The 13,683-nt window shown below is 37.7% G+C and overlaps 1 protein-coding gene across 2 annotated transcripts; it reads right to left on the reverse strand.

The window, feature by feature from the left end:
* Positions 1-743: 743 nt before the first annotated feature.
* On the reverse strand, positions 744-13,356 carry LOC307128273 (lipoamide acyltransferase component of branched-chain alpha-keto acid dehydrogenase complex, mitochondrial-like). Of its 2 annotated transcripts, none has more exons than XM_079820002.1 (11): positions 13,036-13,356; positions 8,537-8,654; positions 8,308-8,383; positions 7,020-7,201; positions 6,804-6,928; positions 6,475-6,709; positions 4,579-4,745; positions 3,768-3,845; positions 3,460-3,651; positions 2,514-2,585; positions 744-1,530 (listed from the first exon to the last, which is right to left on the reverse strand). In XM_079820002.1, the coding sequence occupies exons 1-11, from the start codon at positions 13,075-13,077 to the stop codon at positions 1,363-1,365; spliced, it is 1,455 nt and encodes a 484-aa protein (XP_079676128.1). In that variant the 5' UTR covers positions 13,078-13,356; the 3' UTR covers positions 744-1,362. The 2 variants fall into 2 exon arrangements, with proteins under 2 accessions (XP_079676128.1, XP_079676129.1); XM_079820003.1 differs by having other exon boundaries at positions 8,537-8,627; positions 13,036-13,340.
* Positions 13,357-13,683: the final 327 nt, after the last annotated feature.

Genomic DNA, 13,683 nt, shown 5'->3' on the forward strand with positions numbered 1-13,683 from the left:
ATGAATTTAGTTTTTCTTCAAAATAATTTAATGAAACCTAAAAGATTTCGTTCCCTCCATTGAAAGACCATGGCTGCATCTGAAATCGCATACTTCCCTACTATATAGTAGGCGAAAAACAGTGTGACAAAAGAAGTATGTCTGAATTCACAGTACTCATAAAAGAGTCGGCAAAAAGACCCCAGATGACCTACTTCTTCTGGTGAGATTCTTGAGTGTGCATACGATGGACACTTTACTATCCCATGAGGCTACGGGAGAGGATTTGTGAATGGCAGTGAAGTGACACGATAATGACAACATGGCAGATGTAGTACATCTAGATTACATTCATAATACACACACTCATACTGTAAAGAACATACTTTTTTGGTTGTCGTTAAGTAATTACTTATTCAAAATAAGTAGGCTACCTAAGAGAGTATGCAAGTTTCAGACTCAGCCTATGTAAACCAAAAGTTCATAAAGAGATCGTAAAATAAATCCATATTGAAGGATTAAAAGACACAATTGCTTTATATGATGAACAGCTTTAATTTTGGCTTTTATTCATATATATAAACATTGATCAAATATGGTTAACAAGTTCAAAGCGTCTGTTTGCACACTTAGCTCCCGCAAGAACCAATGAGGCTTGTTCTTGTGTCAAGTCGAAATTAAATCTGTTCATCTTATGCGATCATGTCTTTCAACCACATTATTTAATGAAGTTTTGACATTTATAACACAAAAAGCAATGCAGCTCGGCAAAAAAAAAAAACTTTATTCCCATCACATTTTAGTAATCCATCCATGTGTGGTCCATTTGTTCTTTTAACAGCTAAATGATGGTCCTTTCGTTATTCTGATTCCAGTCGCATTGGCACACAAGTGGTTTTAGATGAAGTGGCTGTCTGTCAGCTCAACAAAGGCTTGTGTGAATGAAGTCTCAGAGAAAGTCTGCAAACAATGAGCTGTTACTGTCCAGATGATTGTCCAAGCGCCAGCCAGTATCTGCCTCCGTCCCCAACACACAAGCTCTGTGCATTAGAAAAACCTACAGGTGATTTCAGACGTCTAAACTATGCATACGTATTCAGTTCATTTCTAACCAAGCATAATGCATAGAAGAATTTAAATGCGCAGCACCCACACCTTAAAAACACTCATTAACAAGAGGCAAGTGTTTTCTGATGCAAAGTTACAGTAACAGTCTTTAATATGAATTACGGCAACTAGAGAAAAGGAATTAAGTCTTTTTTTTTCCACAAATGAATGTGAAAGCATAAACTCTAGTGTTCACATGATAGCCTAAAGTAACCTAAAGACACTCCAGGGAGTAGCGAGCAGAGATTTCATTCATTCGCATTTCCAGAGCAGTGTTCATTTGAGATCCAAGACCATGGCAGCTGGGTTTTCCAGGTAAGACTGCCACAGATTGGAGAATCGGGACATGGTGGCCCCATCGATGACGCGATGATCGGCGGACCAGCTGACGTTCATGATGTATGCCTTCACTAGCTCATCACGTGAGTTAAACCTGGGCAGCACCTGCAGCAGAGCAGAGAAATGGCTTTTAGACTAAAGGCACGTCACATTAGCAGAATATCATTGAAAATGTGCCTAGTGTCAATAATGTAGCAATGTATGAAGCACAGCTCACACTGAAGTCACTTTCAAAAGTTTTCTATTGGTCAGCCAAGATGAAGCCACACGACCAACTTGAACCCGTCACAAACTCTGCATTGGCAAATCTTACACCCTCACATTAAATTCCCAATTGCGAGGATTTCTATAGAAATCATTGAATAAGGGCCACAAAAATTCTCCAAACAATGGTGCATGTGACTCTACCTAAATTTGAATTTAGGACTCAATGACACAAGGTGTCCATGATAAAGAAAGGGTGTGTATGTGTGTGTGTGTCTATGTTTCTGTGCGTCTGTGTTAATAAGAAAGTTCTTATAATCTTTTACACAATAGCAATAGTATCAGTTTAATAAATCTAAAAAAGTAATGTGGTTTAACCATTAACTATATGGTTACATTTTCCTTAAACCTTGAATACATGCGAGTGTACATCTTAGTAATTATTTTAAAAAAAAAAGGTTTGAAATATATATTTTTCGAAAGCATTGAAATTTTTGGGGGTAGTCACACAAGATGACATTTTACAACCTGAACTAATCTTGTCATAAAATGACAAATGATCTGATTTTAGGACACTATTTGACTTGGATACACAATCATAAGGTTCTTCAGTGGTTCAAGTCACAGTATTTATGACCTCGATTTTTTATGCATTTTAATTAAATTAAATTAATAGATCCTTTGACATTGATACTAGATATTGGGTACAACATTTAGGCATGTTTGGGTTATTTATTATAAATGACAGTCTATACTATAGAATATACAAAAGCAAAATGCAGCAGAAATCACTATTATTTACTGTAGATCCAATAATTCAACAATCATCTCCTTAAATGTTCTATTACATTTTTATTAAAGGGTGAAGAAAACCAGCAGCTCACCTGGATCTTTCCCAAAGCTCCGATGGCCACCTCCGGGGGCAGAATCACTGGCTTGGCATATGTCCCTCCAATCTAAATAAAAAAAAACTTTTTAAAATGATTTTATGGTGAGAGATCTGATCGTCGCTAGATGGCAAATAAAAGCCCATTGAACTCTGCTGTTGTTTGAGCGCTGCCAACCCATAAAAGAAGCGCTCTTTCCAGACTCTCATATATAACCTCTAAACAACAATGGGGGCGACTGCAGTGGAGGCCCAAATATGGATATATAAAGTTCAAGACCAAATACAGTGTGTAATTTATGCATCACTGGGCAGAACTGCAATATGTTCCAGTGGCCTAATGATTAGGGCTGAGCATTGAGAAAATTCTGGATTCTGGATTCAATTCTATCGATTCATTTGGATATAGATATAGAGATATATGGTACAGTACATACATTTTTGTCAAGGGGGGAAAAAATCTCTAAATGCTGTCAAACTGTACAGAGAACCCTTTCAGTTGAAATGTAGAAATTAAAGCTCCAATCTCCTCCCTAAAATCCCGAAAAAAGTCAGTTGGTGCCTGAGTGACAATTTCGCTCAGAGAAGCTATCAATCATGATGTCACATCCCTGTTTTTAAACCATCAAATAACTAACTAAAATCAAACTTATTTTAAAAAACAAACTACCGAAAAATGACAGAAACCGTCTTTGTAAAGTGTAATTTGTTTGTTGAATTTGTCTCTCATCCCATTAGAATACATGGAGCTATACCAACCACCTGGGGGCGATCGAGACACTTTGGCTTCACTTTTCAGGACGTATGCGGCACGCTTGGTTCAGACCGTTATTATTGTTGCAATTCTATTTGAGGATGCTAGGGCTGCAGTAAAGTCACACTTGACCTAAAAATATATTTGCTTTCGATATTGCAAGTCATAAGTCAGGTGGACGGCACCTCACCGAGCCAATGTTGGAGAGGGTGAAAGTTCCTCCAGTGAGGTCAGCCGTGCCCAGCTGTCCAGCTGAACCCAGAGCCTGCAGACGGTTGAGCTCCACAGCAATGTCAAAAACACTGAGGGCATTAACGCTCTTCACATTGGGCACCAGGAGGCCCTGAGGAGTGTCCATCGCCAGACCGATGTTATGAGACGCCTGAGAGAAGACAAAAAAACAATCAAAATGTTACTTTTGTGCCGCATTTCAGCAAACCATGAGCCTTAAAAAAGAAAGGCTGTGATGTGATGTGAGGGTTTTGGGGTTTGTCTTGCCTTGAATGTGATGTTCTGGCAGCCTTCATCCACAGAGGCATTGAGAACAGGAAACTGCAAGAGCCCAAGTGATGCAGCCTGAACAAAACAGTATGAACACAATCTAGAATCATTATCTGACCCCAAACACCTGGCGTTAATATTCACATAGCATTCCCATGACTGTAAAAGACTTTGATCTTATCACATGATGGCCCTTTAAAGGATTAGTTCACTTTAAAATGATTTACTCACCCTCAAGCCATCCTAGGTGTATATGACTTTCTTCTTTCTGATGATCAAAGTTATAGTAAACAATCAAAGTTATAGTAATAAATAAATATCCCGATGCTCCCACGCTTTATAAATGGCAGTGACAGGGTCCATTAAGTTTGAAGCTCAAAAAAAGTGCAACCATCCATCATAAACGTACTCCACACGGCTCCAGGGGGTTATTAAAGGCCTTCTGAAGCAAATCGATGGGGTTTTGTAAGAAAAATGTCCATATTTAAAACTTTATAAAGTAAAATATCTAGCTTCTCGCAGTTCAAAATGCTCAACCTACGTTCTAGTGACGTGTTCTAGTTACGCTTTTTTTTGTAAGTTGAATATGGAAGTCACTGCCATTATAAAGCTTAGAAGCATCAGGATATTTTTTAATATAACTATGATTGTGTTCATCAGAAAGAAGAAAGTCATATACACCTAATATGTCTTGAGGGTGAGTATATCATGGGCTAATTTTCATTTTAAAATGAACTACTCCTTTAATTTTTAATGTGTATAAAAAGAAACAGGTGGTAGGTTGCGGTGAAGGGTAACAGGAGAGCACCTTGATGAAGAAAGGCATGTAGCTGAGTCTGACACCCCGAGAAACCGCCAGGTCCTTCAGCTCCGAGCGTAACCGCACTAGCTGCGTCAGGTCGACCTCATCACAGTAACCGAAGTGAGGAATTTTCAGAGCAGTAGTCATGGTCTTCACCATGGCCTTCTGGAAACCTGTGTTTATCACCATACAGAAAAGATGAGCACACATATTCAAGATAGCCAATCACAAACATGTGAGTCAATGACAAATAAGAGCATCCATGATAAAGAAAAGGCACCAAATTCTTAAGATGCGTGTACACCAAGGACTATAACTCTAACTATAAAGTTCTAATAATCGTTCTAATTCTATGAGAATATGGAAGTCCACAGCACAACTAAAATGACAGAAACATTATTGTTGGAATCACTTTTAGAATTACTTTATCTGGTGGACGAATGATAATTTGTTTTGTTTTTTTATTCACCTGAAGATTTGCATTTATAGGACAACTCCGGTGAAAAATGAACCTGGGTTAACGAACACATGGTTACCGAGTAGATCGTTCTCTGGGATGTATTTTCATGAAAATCGAATGTAAAGAGTTTTATCTCTAAAAACAGATTAGCTTATAACGCTAGTATATGGGGCATAGAATAAGTAAAATTAAATCGCCAGTTAATACCACTAACCAGGCTCAAAATAGCCTCACACTAACACAGTAGCATAATGAGGGTCCCTACATGCAAACCGAAGCATTGAGAACGTTGTAAGTGAACAAACAGTTTAATAAGGAGATACTTTATAAAGACAGTACATTACGCGTATACAGACAGGAGCCATCTTGGAAAAGAGTCTCGACAAGTCGAGCCACGAACGCTGTGCTAAGTGATGAACTGTCACTTGGAATCTCATATGGTCCGTTGTTTCCGGAAGAAAGCACTGAATGCAACAGAGAAAATAAATAAATAAAAAGATTTTTTTTTTTAAAACTGAACGCAACAGAGACTAGTGCTTCCAAAGGATACACACTAAAGACATGGCGGATTATTCAACCGTGGCTCGACTTGTCAAGACTGTTTTCCAAGATGGCTCCTGTCTGTATACGCGTAATGTACTGTCTTTATAAAGTATCTCCTTATTAAACTGTTTGTTCACTTACAACGTTCTCAATGCTTCGGTTTGCATGTAGGGACCCTCATTATGCTACCGTGTTAGTGTGAGGCTATTTTGAGCCTGGTTAGTGGTATTAACTAGCAATTTAATTTTACTTATTCTATGTCCCATATACTAGCGTTATTAGCTAATCTGTTTTTAGAGATAAAACTCTTTACATTCGATTTTCACGAAAACGCATCCCAGAGAACGATCTACTCGGTAACCATGTGTTAATTACCCCTAGGTTCATTTTTAAATAACGACATAACTGCAGTGCGCGCTTATATAAACAATATAGTTAATATAGTCACAGTTATCTTTATCATTCTTGGTATGAAAGGTACATGTCGGTTTCATTTTATACCATATACCATTTTATACTTTTATACCATTTTCAAGAAAAGTTCTTATTTAATGACTGAAAATGTCATGTGGTGTAACCAACAAGTAAAAAGTAATATATTTTCCTTAAATCAAATATATGCAAGTATACACAATTTAATCCTCATTTTTGAAAAAGTTGTTTAATATATTTTCCAAGGTAAGAAGTTTGTTTACACATAACATTAATTCATTAATTAATGAATAAATATCCTTACATTTTTTGGAAGTCCCACCACATGACATGAAATGGCCTACAGGTTCATTCAAATCACTGCAATCATGAATTTCCAATTATAATATATTTTTGAATAAATGAGACAAAAATGAGCAACATGTCATTGACTGACATACAACAACATGAAACACGCTCAAACTCACCGTTCAGAGGCTCTGTCCTGTCTTTGCCAGATAAGATGGGTCGCGGGATCTCCGGAGGTGCCATGAAGGGCGTCTTCTCTTTGGGTGGGGTATCTGCCGTGGAAATCACGGGTGTTGGGATTTCCAGGACCTCATAAGGGAGGATGGCTCCTGTCTGCTTGGCTAAGAAACTGATAATGTCCTCTTTTAAAATACGTCCATCTTTTCCTGTCCCGACCACCTCACTTAGTTTAATCTAGTAGAGGACAGATTTAGAGATCAGGAATTATACAGAACTCTATAGAGCCTCAATGATAGGGTGGTTACAGTTTGATGCCATGGACAATTACATTGTTCTCCATGGCCAGACGGCGCACCGCTGGTGTCGCCTGGGTTTTTTGGTCCTTGATTTCTTGAAGTGATTGCTTATGGGAAATTGCTGGAGTCTCTACCACATCTTCCTCTGGGGCACCCTCTGCAGGACAAACAGCATTACTGCACAATGACAGAACTGGAAGGACATTCATAGTGAATTATCAAGAATACAATCCACAGCAGTGACTGACCCAGTGCTTTGTCCGTTTCGATGTCCACAAGAGGTGAACCAACATATGCGATAGCATCAACGTCATAGTACAGCTTGCGGACGACACCATCATACCGGCTCGTGATAGTGACAGATGCTTTGTCACTCTGGACTTCACAAATGCTGTCAAACTGGGAGACCCTGTCCCCTTCCTTGACATACCTGCATACAGACAAGGAAAACAACAGCATATATTTGTTTATAATATTCACCTTAATTTATTATTTTAAATGGGTTAATCTGTCAAATAAACATGTTTTGCTATATACTGATTGCTATGCTAAACTCATTTGCACCACTAATGTTTAGACCGTAACTATGAAAGCTTGTTTCTGCCACTGAATAAAAAAGGTAATTGCAACTTTTTATCTCACAATTCTAGCAATTTTATCTACTTTTTGTCTCAGAATTGCATGATATTAACTTAGAAAAGTCAGAATTGCGAGAAAAAAGTCAGAATTGAGGGGAAAAAGTCAGAATTACGAGTTTATATCTCACAATTATGACTTTATAACTTGAAACTGCGAGAAGAGAAAAAAAACATTAAAATGTTATTTATTCCATGGTGGAAACTCATACATAACACGAATAAAGCTGAAATTTGCGAGTGGTGCAAAACTCCAATGAAAATGAAATGAAAATTCACCCTATCTATTTTATAAATGTGTGTTATAGATTTTATTGTGAACAATTCAGCTGTGCATATATATTTTTTTAATGTTAACCTTGTAATGTTAATCAAAATATCATAACTGGATCTCCTGGTGACTGTCTTTGATTCTATCGTCTTGTTAGCTGGGTTTGCTAATGCTAATGCTAACAATGGGTCTATGCTCTACTCCCAGTCACAATTCACGTTCTGAGATAACACTGCCATCGGTCAGGTTTAAAGCCACTGATATGAAACTTGGATGTAAACAAATAAATATCGATACAGTGTTTCTGTGAATCAATACAGTATCAGCAAACATAATATCGTGATATTCAACTTTGTGCATCTCGCCTAAATATCTGCAAACATATAGTATTTTTATGCTTTAGTACATTACATACAGCACCTTTAAAATCTCAGGGGTACTTCAAGTAAATATTTGACATCTAAGGGGTCTGGCTGACAAAAAAAATTTGGGAACCCCTGTCTTAAACACCTATAGTCTAAGAGTAACTTTGGTGGCCCCACTAAAGCAAGTCTTATTAGGGACAAAAGTCAAGGCTTGGATTAAAATCTATTCCAGCATGTTGTTTACAAGACAAATGCATGAACATACCACTCTTTTACTGTCACTTCCATTATGCCCTCTCCAATATCTGAGAGTTTGAACTGCAGCACCTGTCCAGAGGTCACTGAAAGTACAAATAAAAGTAAACTGCAACAGACCGGTTTATTAAGACAGCAACAACATAAACACAGAAAGATCAGGGCTTGTAATATGTTGCTATGCTATGTTGCTATGCCTGTTTGAACATATATGGGAATATCATCTTTGTGGCACATACCATGGCTGGATCTGAAGCCTCTCCGGTGAATTGAAGGTGTGGAGATGTGAACTACAGGGGCTGGTCCAAGGGCCTGGAGCCTGGGAAAGTGCTGGAGGCGATGGGATACAAGCCAGGGCTTTGATGTACATAAGCAAGACCATTAAAAAAAAATGTTGATCAGGATACTAAAGGTGAGTTTACTAGTCCTGAAATACGTTTCTGGATAAGGGATAAGTGGGTCAATTAAAGCCACAATATGTAATTTTTCGTTGCTAGAGGTCGCTTATTCAAAACAAATGTGTAGCTTAATGACATCTTGATTTCACTGAGCTTTTATCACGCCACAGTCGCCGCTTCTGCTTCTTCCGGTCATGCGTATGTGGGGTAACGCAGTGCTGTTTTATCATATTAGATACATCATTTGAGTGTGTTGAAAGATATGTTATAATGCTTCTCTGAGCGTTCGCTCGGCAGCTACTATGAGACACTTGTTGCACACTGCAGTAAGCTAGATCGATATTAGGCATGGTAAAACATGGTACTCGCAGTAAATCAAGAAAACGAGATTTAAACATTAAAACTGTGTTGAGCTATATAACAATGATTTGTTTTCTGTCGATGAATGCATCCAAACAGTTGCTCACCTGTCTAGTAAAACACATAAAATATTAAATAACACTGGAAATCGAGGGTAACGCGGGTATGATGTCAATGATAGGCGACAGACAGACACGGTCCATGTCCTGGTTAAAATTGCTTATTTCTCTGGATTTAAACATTCTTGAAAAGATTTGGGATAGTGTAAGTACACAAGTCAAGTCAACAAAAATATATGTGACCCTGGACCACAAAACCAGTCAAAAGTCGCATGTGTACATTTGTGGCAATAGCCAACAATACATTGTATGGGACAAAATTATAGATTTTTCTTTCATAATAATAATAATAATAAGTTCATTTTTATAGCGCCTTTCAAGAACCCAAGGTTGCTTCACAAAGTAGTAGTTATAGAATCAAAGAGAACGTTAAATACAATCAAGTAATCATATAACATTAAAATGAGAAAGTAAGAGATCACTTGAAGGCAGAGAAGTAGAGAGGAAAATAATTATTTACTGAGCATAGAGAATAGATGAGTTTTAAGTTGGGATTTAAAGGTCTGGAGAGTTGGGGTGGCACGAAGATTTGGGGGCAGCTTATTCCATATCTTAGGGCCTATAAAACTAAAAGTCCTACCACCCCCAGTAGAGAGTTTATACTGGAGTACGACAAGCTAATTATCATTGCTAGATCTGAGGGTCCGGGCAGGAATATATGGTTGCACTAACTCAGCAAGGTATTGGGGTGCAGAGCCATGTCAGGCTTTATAAACTAAAACGAACAGTTTAAACTGGATACGACTGGCAACATGAAGCCAGTGAAGTTGATAAAGGATGGGAGTGATATGTGCAGATTTTTTATTAAATGTAAGGGCTCGAGCAGCAGAGTTTTGCACCATTTGAAGGCGATGTATAGCTTTTGTAGTAAAGCCGCTAAATAAGGCGTTACAGTAGTCCAATCTGGAGGTTATAAAAGTGTGGATAACAGTTTCAGCATCTCCAAAGTTAAGGGAGCGGATACAAACAATATTGTGCAAGTGGAAAAAGCATGATTTAACAATCTGACCAATATGTGAATCAAAACATAACGATCAATTCTCCCAGATTTCACGCAGTTTTTGAAGGCCTAATCTGGACACCATCAATATCAATGAAAATGTCATGTCGGGGTAAACTGTGTTTTAGGGCCAATCAACAGGATTTCAGTTTTATCAGTATTAAGCTGTATGAAGTTATCAGTCATCCAGGTTTTAAGTTCCTGAAGGCAAGAGATAATAGAAGTGGGTAGACAAGCTGTTGGGTTTAACCGTGAAATAAATTTGAATATCATCAGCGTAACTATGAACGTTGAGACTATGCCTTCTGATTATCTGAAATAAAAGAGGACCAAGTACAGAACCTTGAGGTACACCATGAGAGATAGTAACGGTACAGGATCGATCCTTACCTATCCTAACAAATTTCTGTCTATCTGATAGAATGAAGTTAACCACTGAAGAGCAGCACGAGTGATGCCTATTGCAGATAGTCAAGAAAGAAGTGTAAAGTGTCAAATAGTGTCAAATGCTGCACTGAGATCGAGAAGAACCAGGATACTGTGTGCACCAGAATCAGAAACCAGAAGATCATTTAGCACTTTTAAAAGTTCTGTTTCTGTGCTGTGATAGGGACGAAAACCAGAGTGAAGCGGTTCAAAAATATTATTTTTCTCTAGATGTGACTGCAGTTGTGCTACCACTACCTTCTTGAGTAATTTGGCAACGAATGGGAGGTTTGATATTGGTCTATAATTGTTCTGGATAGTGTTATCAAGGCCAGACTGCTACTTTTAGATCATGCGGAACATAACCAGTGGCAAGAGATCTATTTATAATATGAGTAATAGGTTGAATAAGTAAAGGCAGCAGGGTTTTTAGAAGGCATGTTGGAATTGGATCAAGAGTGCAGTGGGTAAAATTAGATTTGATAATCAGTTGTTCAACCACAGATGTATTTGTGAGTAAAAAAAGTGTTGAGTGGACGACCTATCAGATATGGAGTTGAATAGGAAGAGGCAGTTGGAGAAAAAGTTTGATAAATGTTATAATTTTTTTTGTAGAAAAAAAAATGACTGAAAGCTTTCATAGAGATCAACAGAGCCAGTAATAGCTACGGACGAGGGTTTAACCAGTTTTTATTTCAGAAAAAAAGAGCTTTAGATTTGCACTTGGCTTTGTTGATGATAGTAGAAAGATAGTCAGAACGTGCAATGTTAAGTGCATCTTTATATTCCACTACTAAATCAGAGAAAGCCATGGCATGCACGAAAGGGGAAGATTTTTTGTAAAGTCTTTCAAGACGCCTACATTTTGGCAAATATTATGCGAAAAACCAATAGGATATTAAGATCATGTTCCATGAAGATATTTTGTAAATTTCCTACCGTAAATATATACAAAAATTATTATTAGTAGTAATATGCATTGCTAAGGACTTCATTGGGACAACTTTAAAGCTACACTATGTAACTTTTCCGTCCACTAGAGGTCGCCTGTTCAAAACAAAGGCGTAGTTTGATGACGCCACGTTTGAGCGCAGAATCTCGGGACATGTGGTCTTCACCTCACAGCCGGTGGGAAACAGTCAGGATAGGACTCGGGCAGAAATCATGTTCATGGATGCGATTATTAACATTACTGTAGTCTGAAGCAGAGCAGGAGCGAGTGTTGTGGAGCTGAGCAAGGCCGCAGGAGCGATTGAAGAGCGGGACTGTTATTATGGCATAGTCGCTGGCGGGACTTTTATTATGAAACGGTTGCCGGCGGCACTTCCTCTTCTCCAGTGCTGAGTGTGAGGTAACGCAGCTCTGTTTATCGTATTAGATATATCTGAGTGTGTTGAAAAGGAAGTTATGACGTTCGCTCGGCGGCTGCTATGACACTTGTTCACAATGCAGTGAGAGTAAAGTGTTTCACTGAATAAAACCGGAGACCGAGGGTGACGCAGATATGACGCAATCGACAGGCGACTCCCTCACACGCAAAGCTCACACGTCCCGGCTCCTTGGTTAAAACAGCAATTTCTCACGATTTACAAATAGTTGAAAACATTTGGGATATTCTAAGTACTCAACTGAACAAAATATATAACACTGGCCTAGTGGTTTCTGGATGTTTTACTGCAAAAATCCTACATAGTTCACCTTTAAAGGTGATTTTCTCAATATTTAGATTTTTTTGCACCCTCAGATTCCAGATTTTCAAATAGTTGTATCTAGGCCAAATATTGTCCTATTACAACAAACCATACATATATGGAAAGCTTATTTATTCAGCATTAAGAAGACGATGTATAAATCTCAGTAAAAAATATATATATTGCTGTCCAGGGTCACAATTAACATTGTTCTAGTGGTTTTTGAATATTTTAATACAAAAATCTTACATATTGTGCCTTTAAATGCAAAAGCATTTCTGCAAATGCTTTTACTAATACAGGAAGCAGGTTTTTACACCAAGGATCAGTGAAGATATACAAGGCGAATGTAAAATTGCATGACATTTAACGACATGCATGACCCTGGGTCTGTTTTGATTGAACACTAGTATGCAGTCTTTCTTTAAAGTCGACATGAAAGTCGACATGAAACAAAGTTGCGATAGTCTTTAGTTCTTTAGGATGTGCATGGACAAACCATTAATAATACATTTGCAATTTTGCATAAAATAAATAAGAAAAATAAGAAAATTCCCATTTTGATTTCATTGTGACTTTAATGAATATACACCGACTATAACAGAGGACAGGACAGAACATTTCAGCAGTTCCGTATATTTTGAAGTTGTGCATGTTCGCCAAAATGATTTGACTGTGAAATAGGCCCACTATAACATTGTGCGTTATATTCGTTCAATGAAAGTATAATGTTTACAAGCTCACCAGCCGTCTCAGTATTCTCCACACTGGTGTCATCGCCGCCATGATTGCCCAAGACCCTCACAGAGGTGATAAACGCAGGAGATCTCACCAACATCCTGAAACTCCGCTTGAATAACCGACTCACTGAGCGCATTACAACAATACATTTAGCTTGTAATACTAAAACAACTAAAATGAAGTGCTACAACCACAATCAATTATTTTACATAAGCGTTTTTTCATGAAGAAATCAGGACTTCCTGTAATTGCGAACCCCAAGTTTGTGTTGTGTTGGTCATCTCTCATCTTTGCATCCTCTTGTTTGTTACGCTTGTTGACATCATGCTCACGCCTTCTTTGACCAGCCAATGGGTGTTTAGTTTTCTTAAGTATCTAAACATGATTTCGCTGAATCTTAAAATTATTTTAAATAAAAATATCTTACAATTATTTAAAATCTGTGGTAACAACTTTTATCTTTATCAATGGCTAAATGTAAAACCTTTCTCTTAACAACCTGAATTATTTATAAAGCTTTAAACGTTGTAGAGCAAAACGTGAAAGTCTATTCAATTATGTTTATTTATGACTACAATTTAGTATCATACTAGAATATTTATAACAATACTTTAAAAGAATATATCCTACTATATTTTTGACCCACTTAAG

The sequence above is a fragment of the Gobio gobio genome (assembly GCF_949357685.1).
Source record: "Gobio gobio genome assembly, chromosome: 6".
In the NCBI taxonomy this organism is placed as follows: domain Eukaryota; kingdom Metazoa; phylum Chordata; class Actinopteri; order Cypriniformes; family Gobionidae; genus Gobio; species Gobio gobio.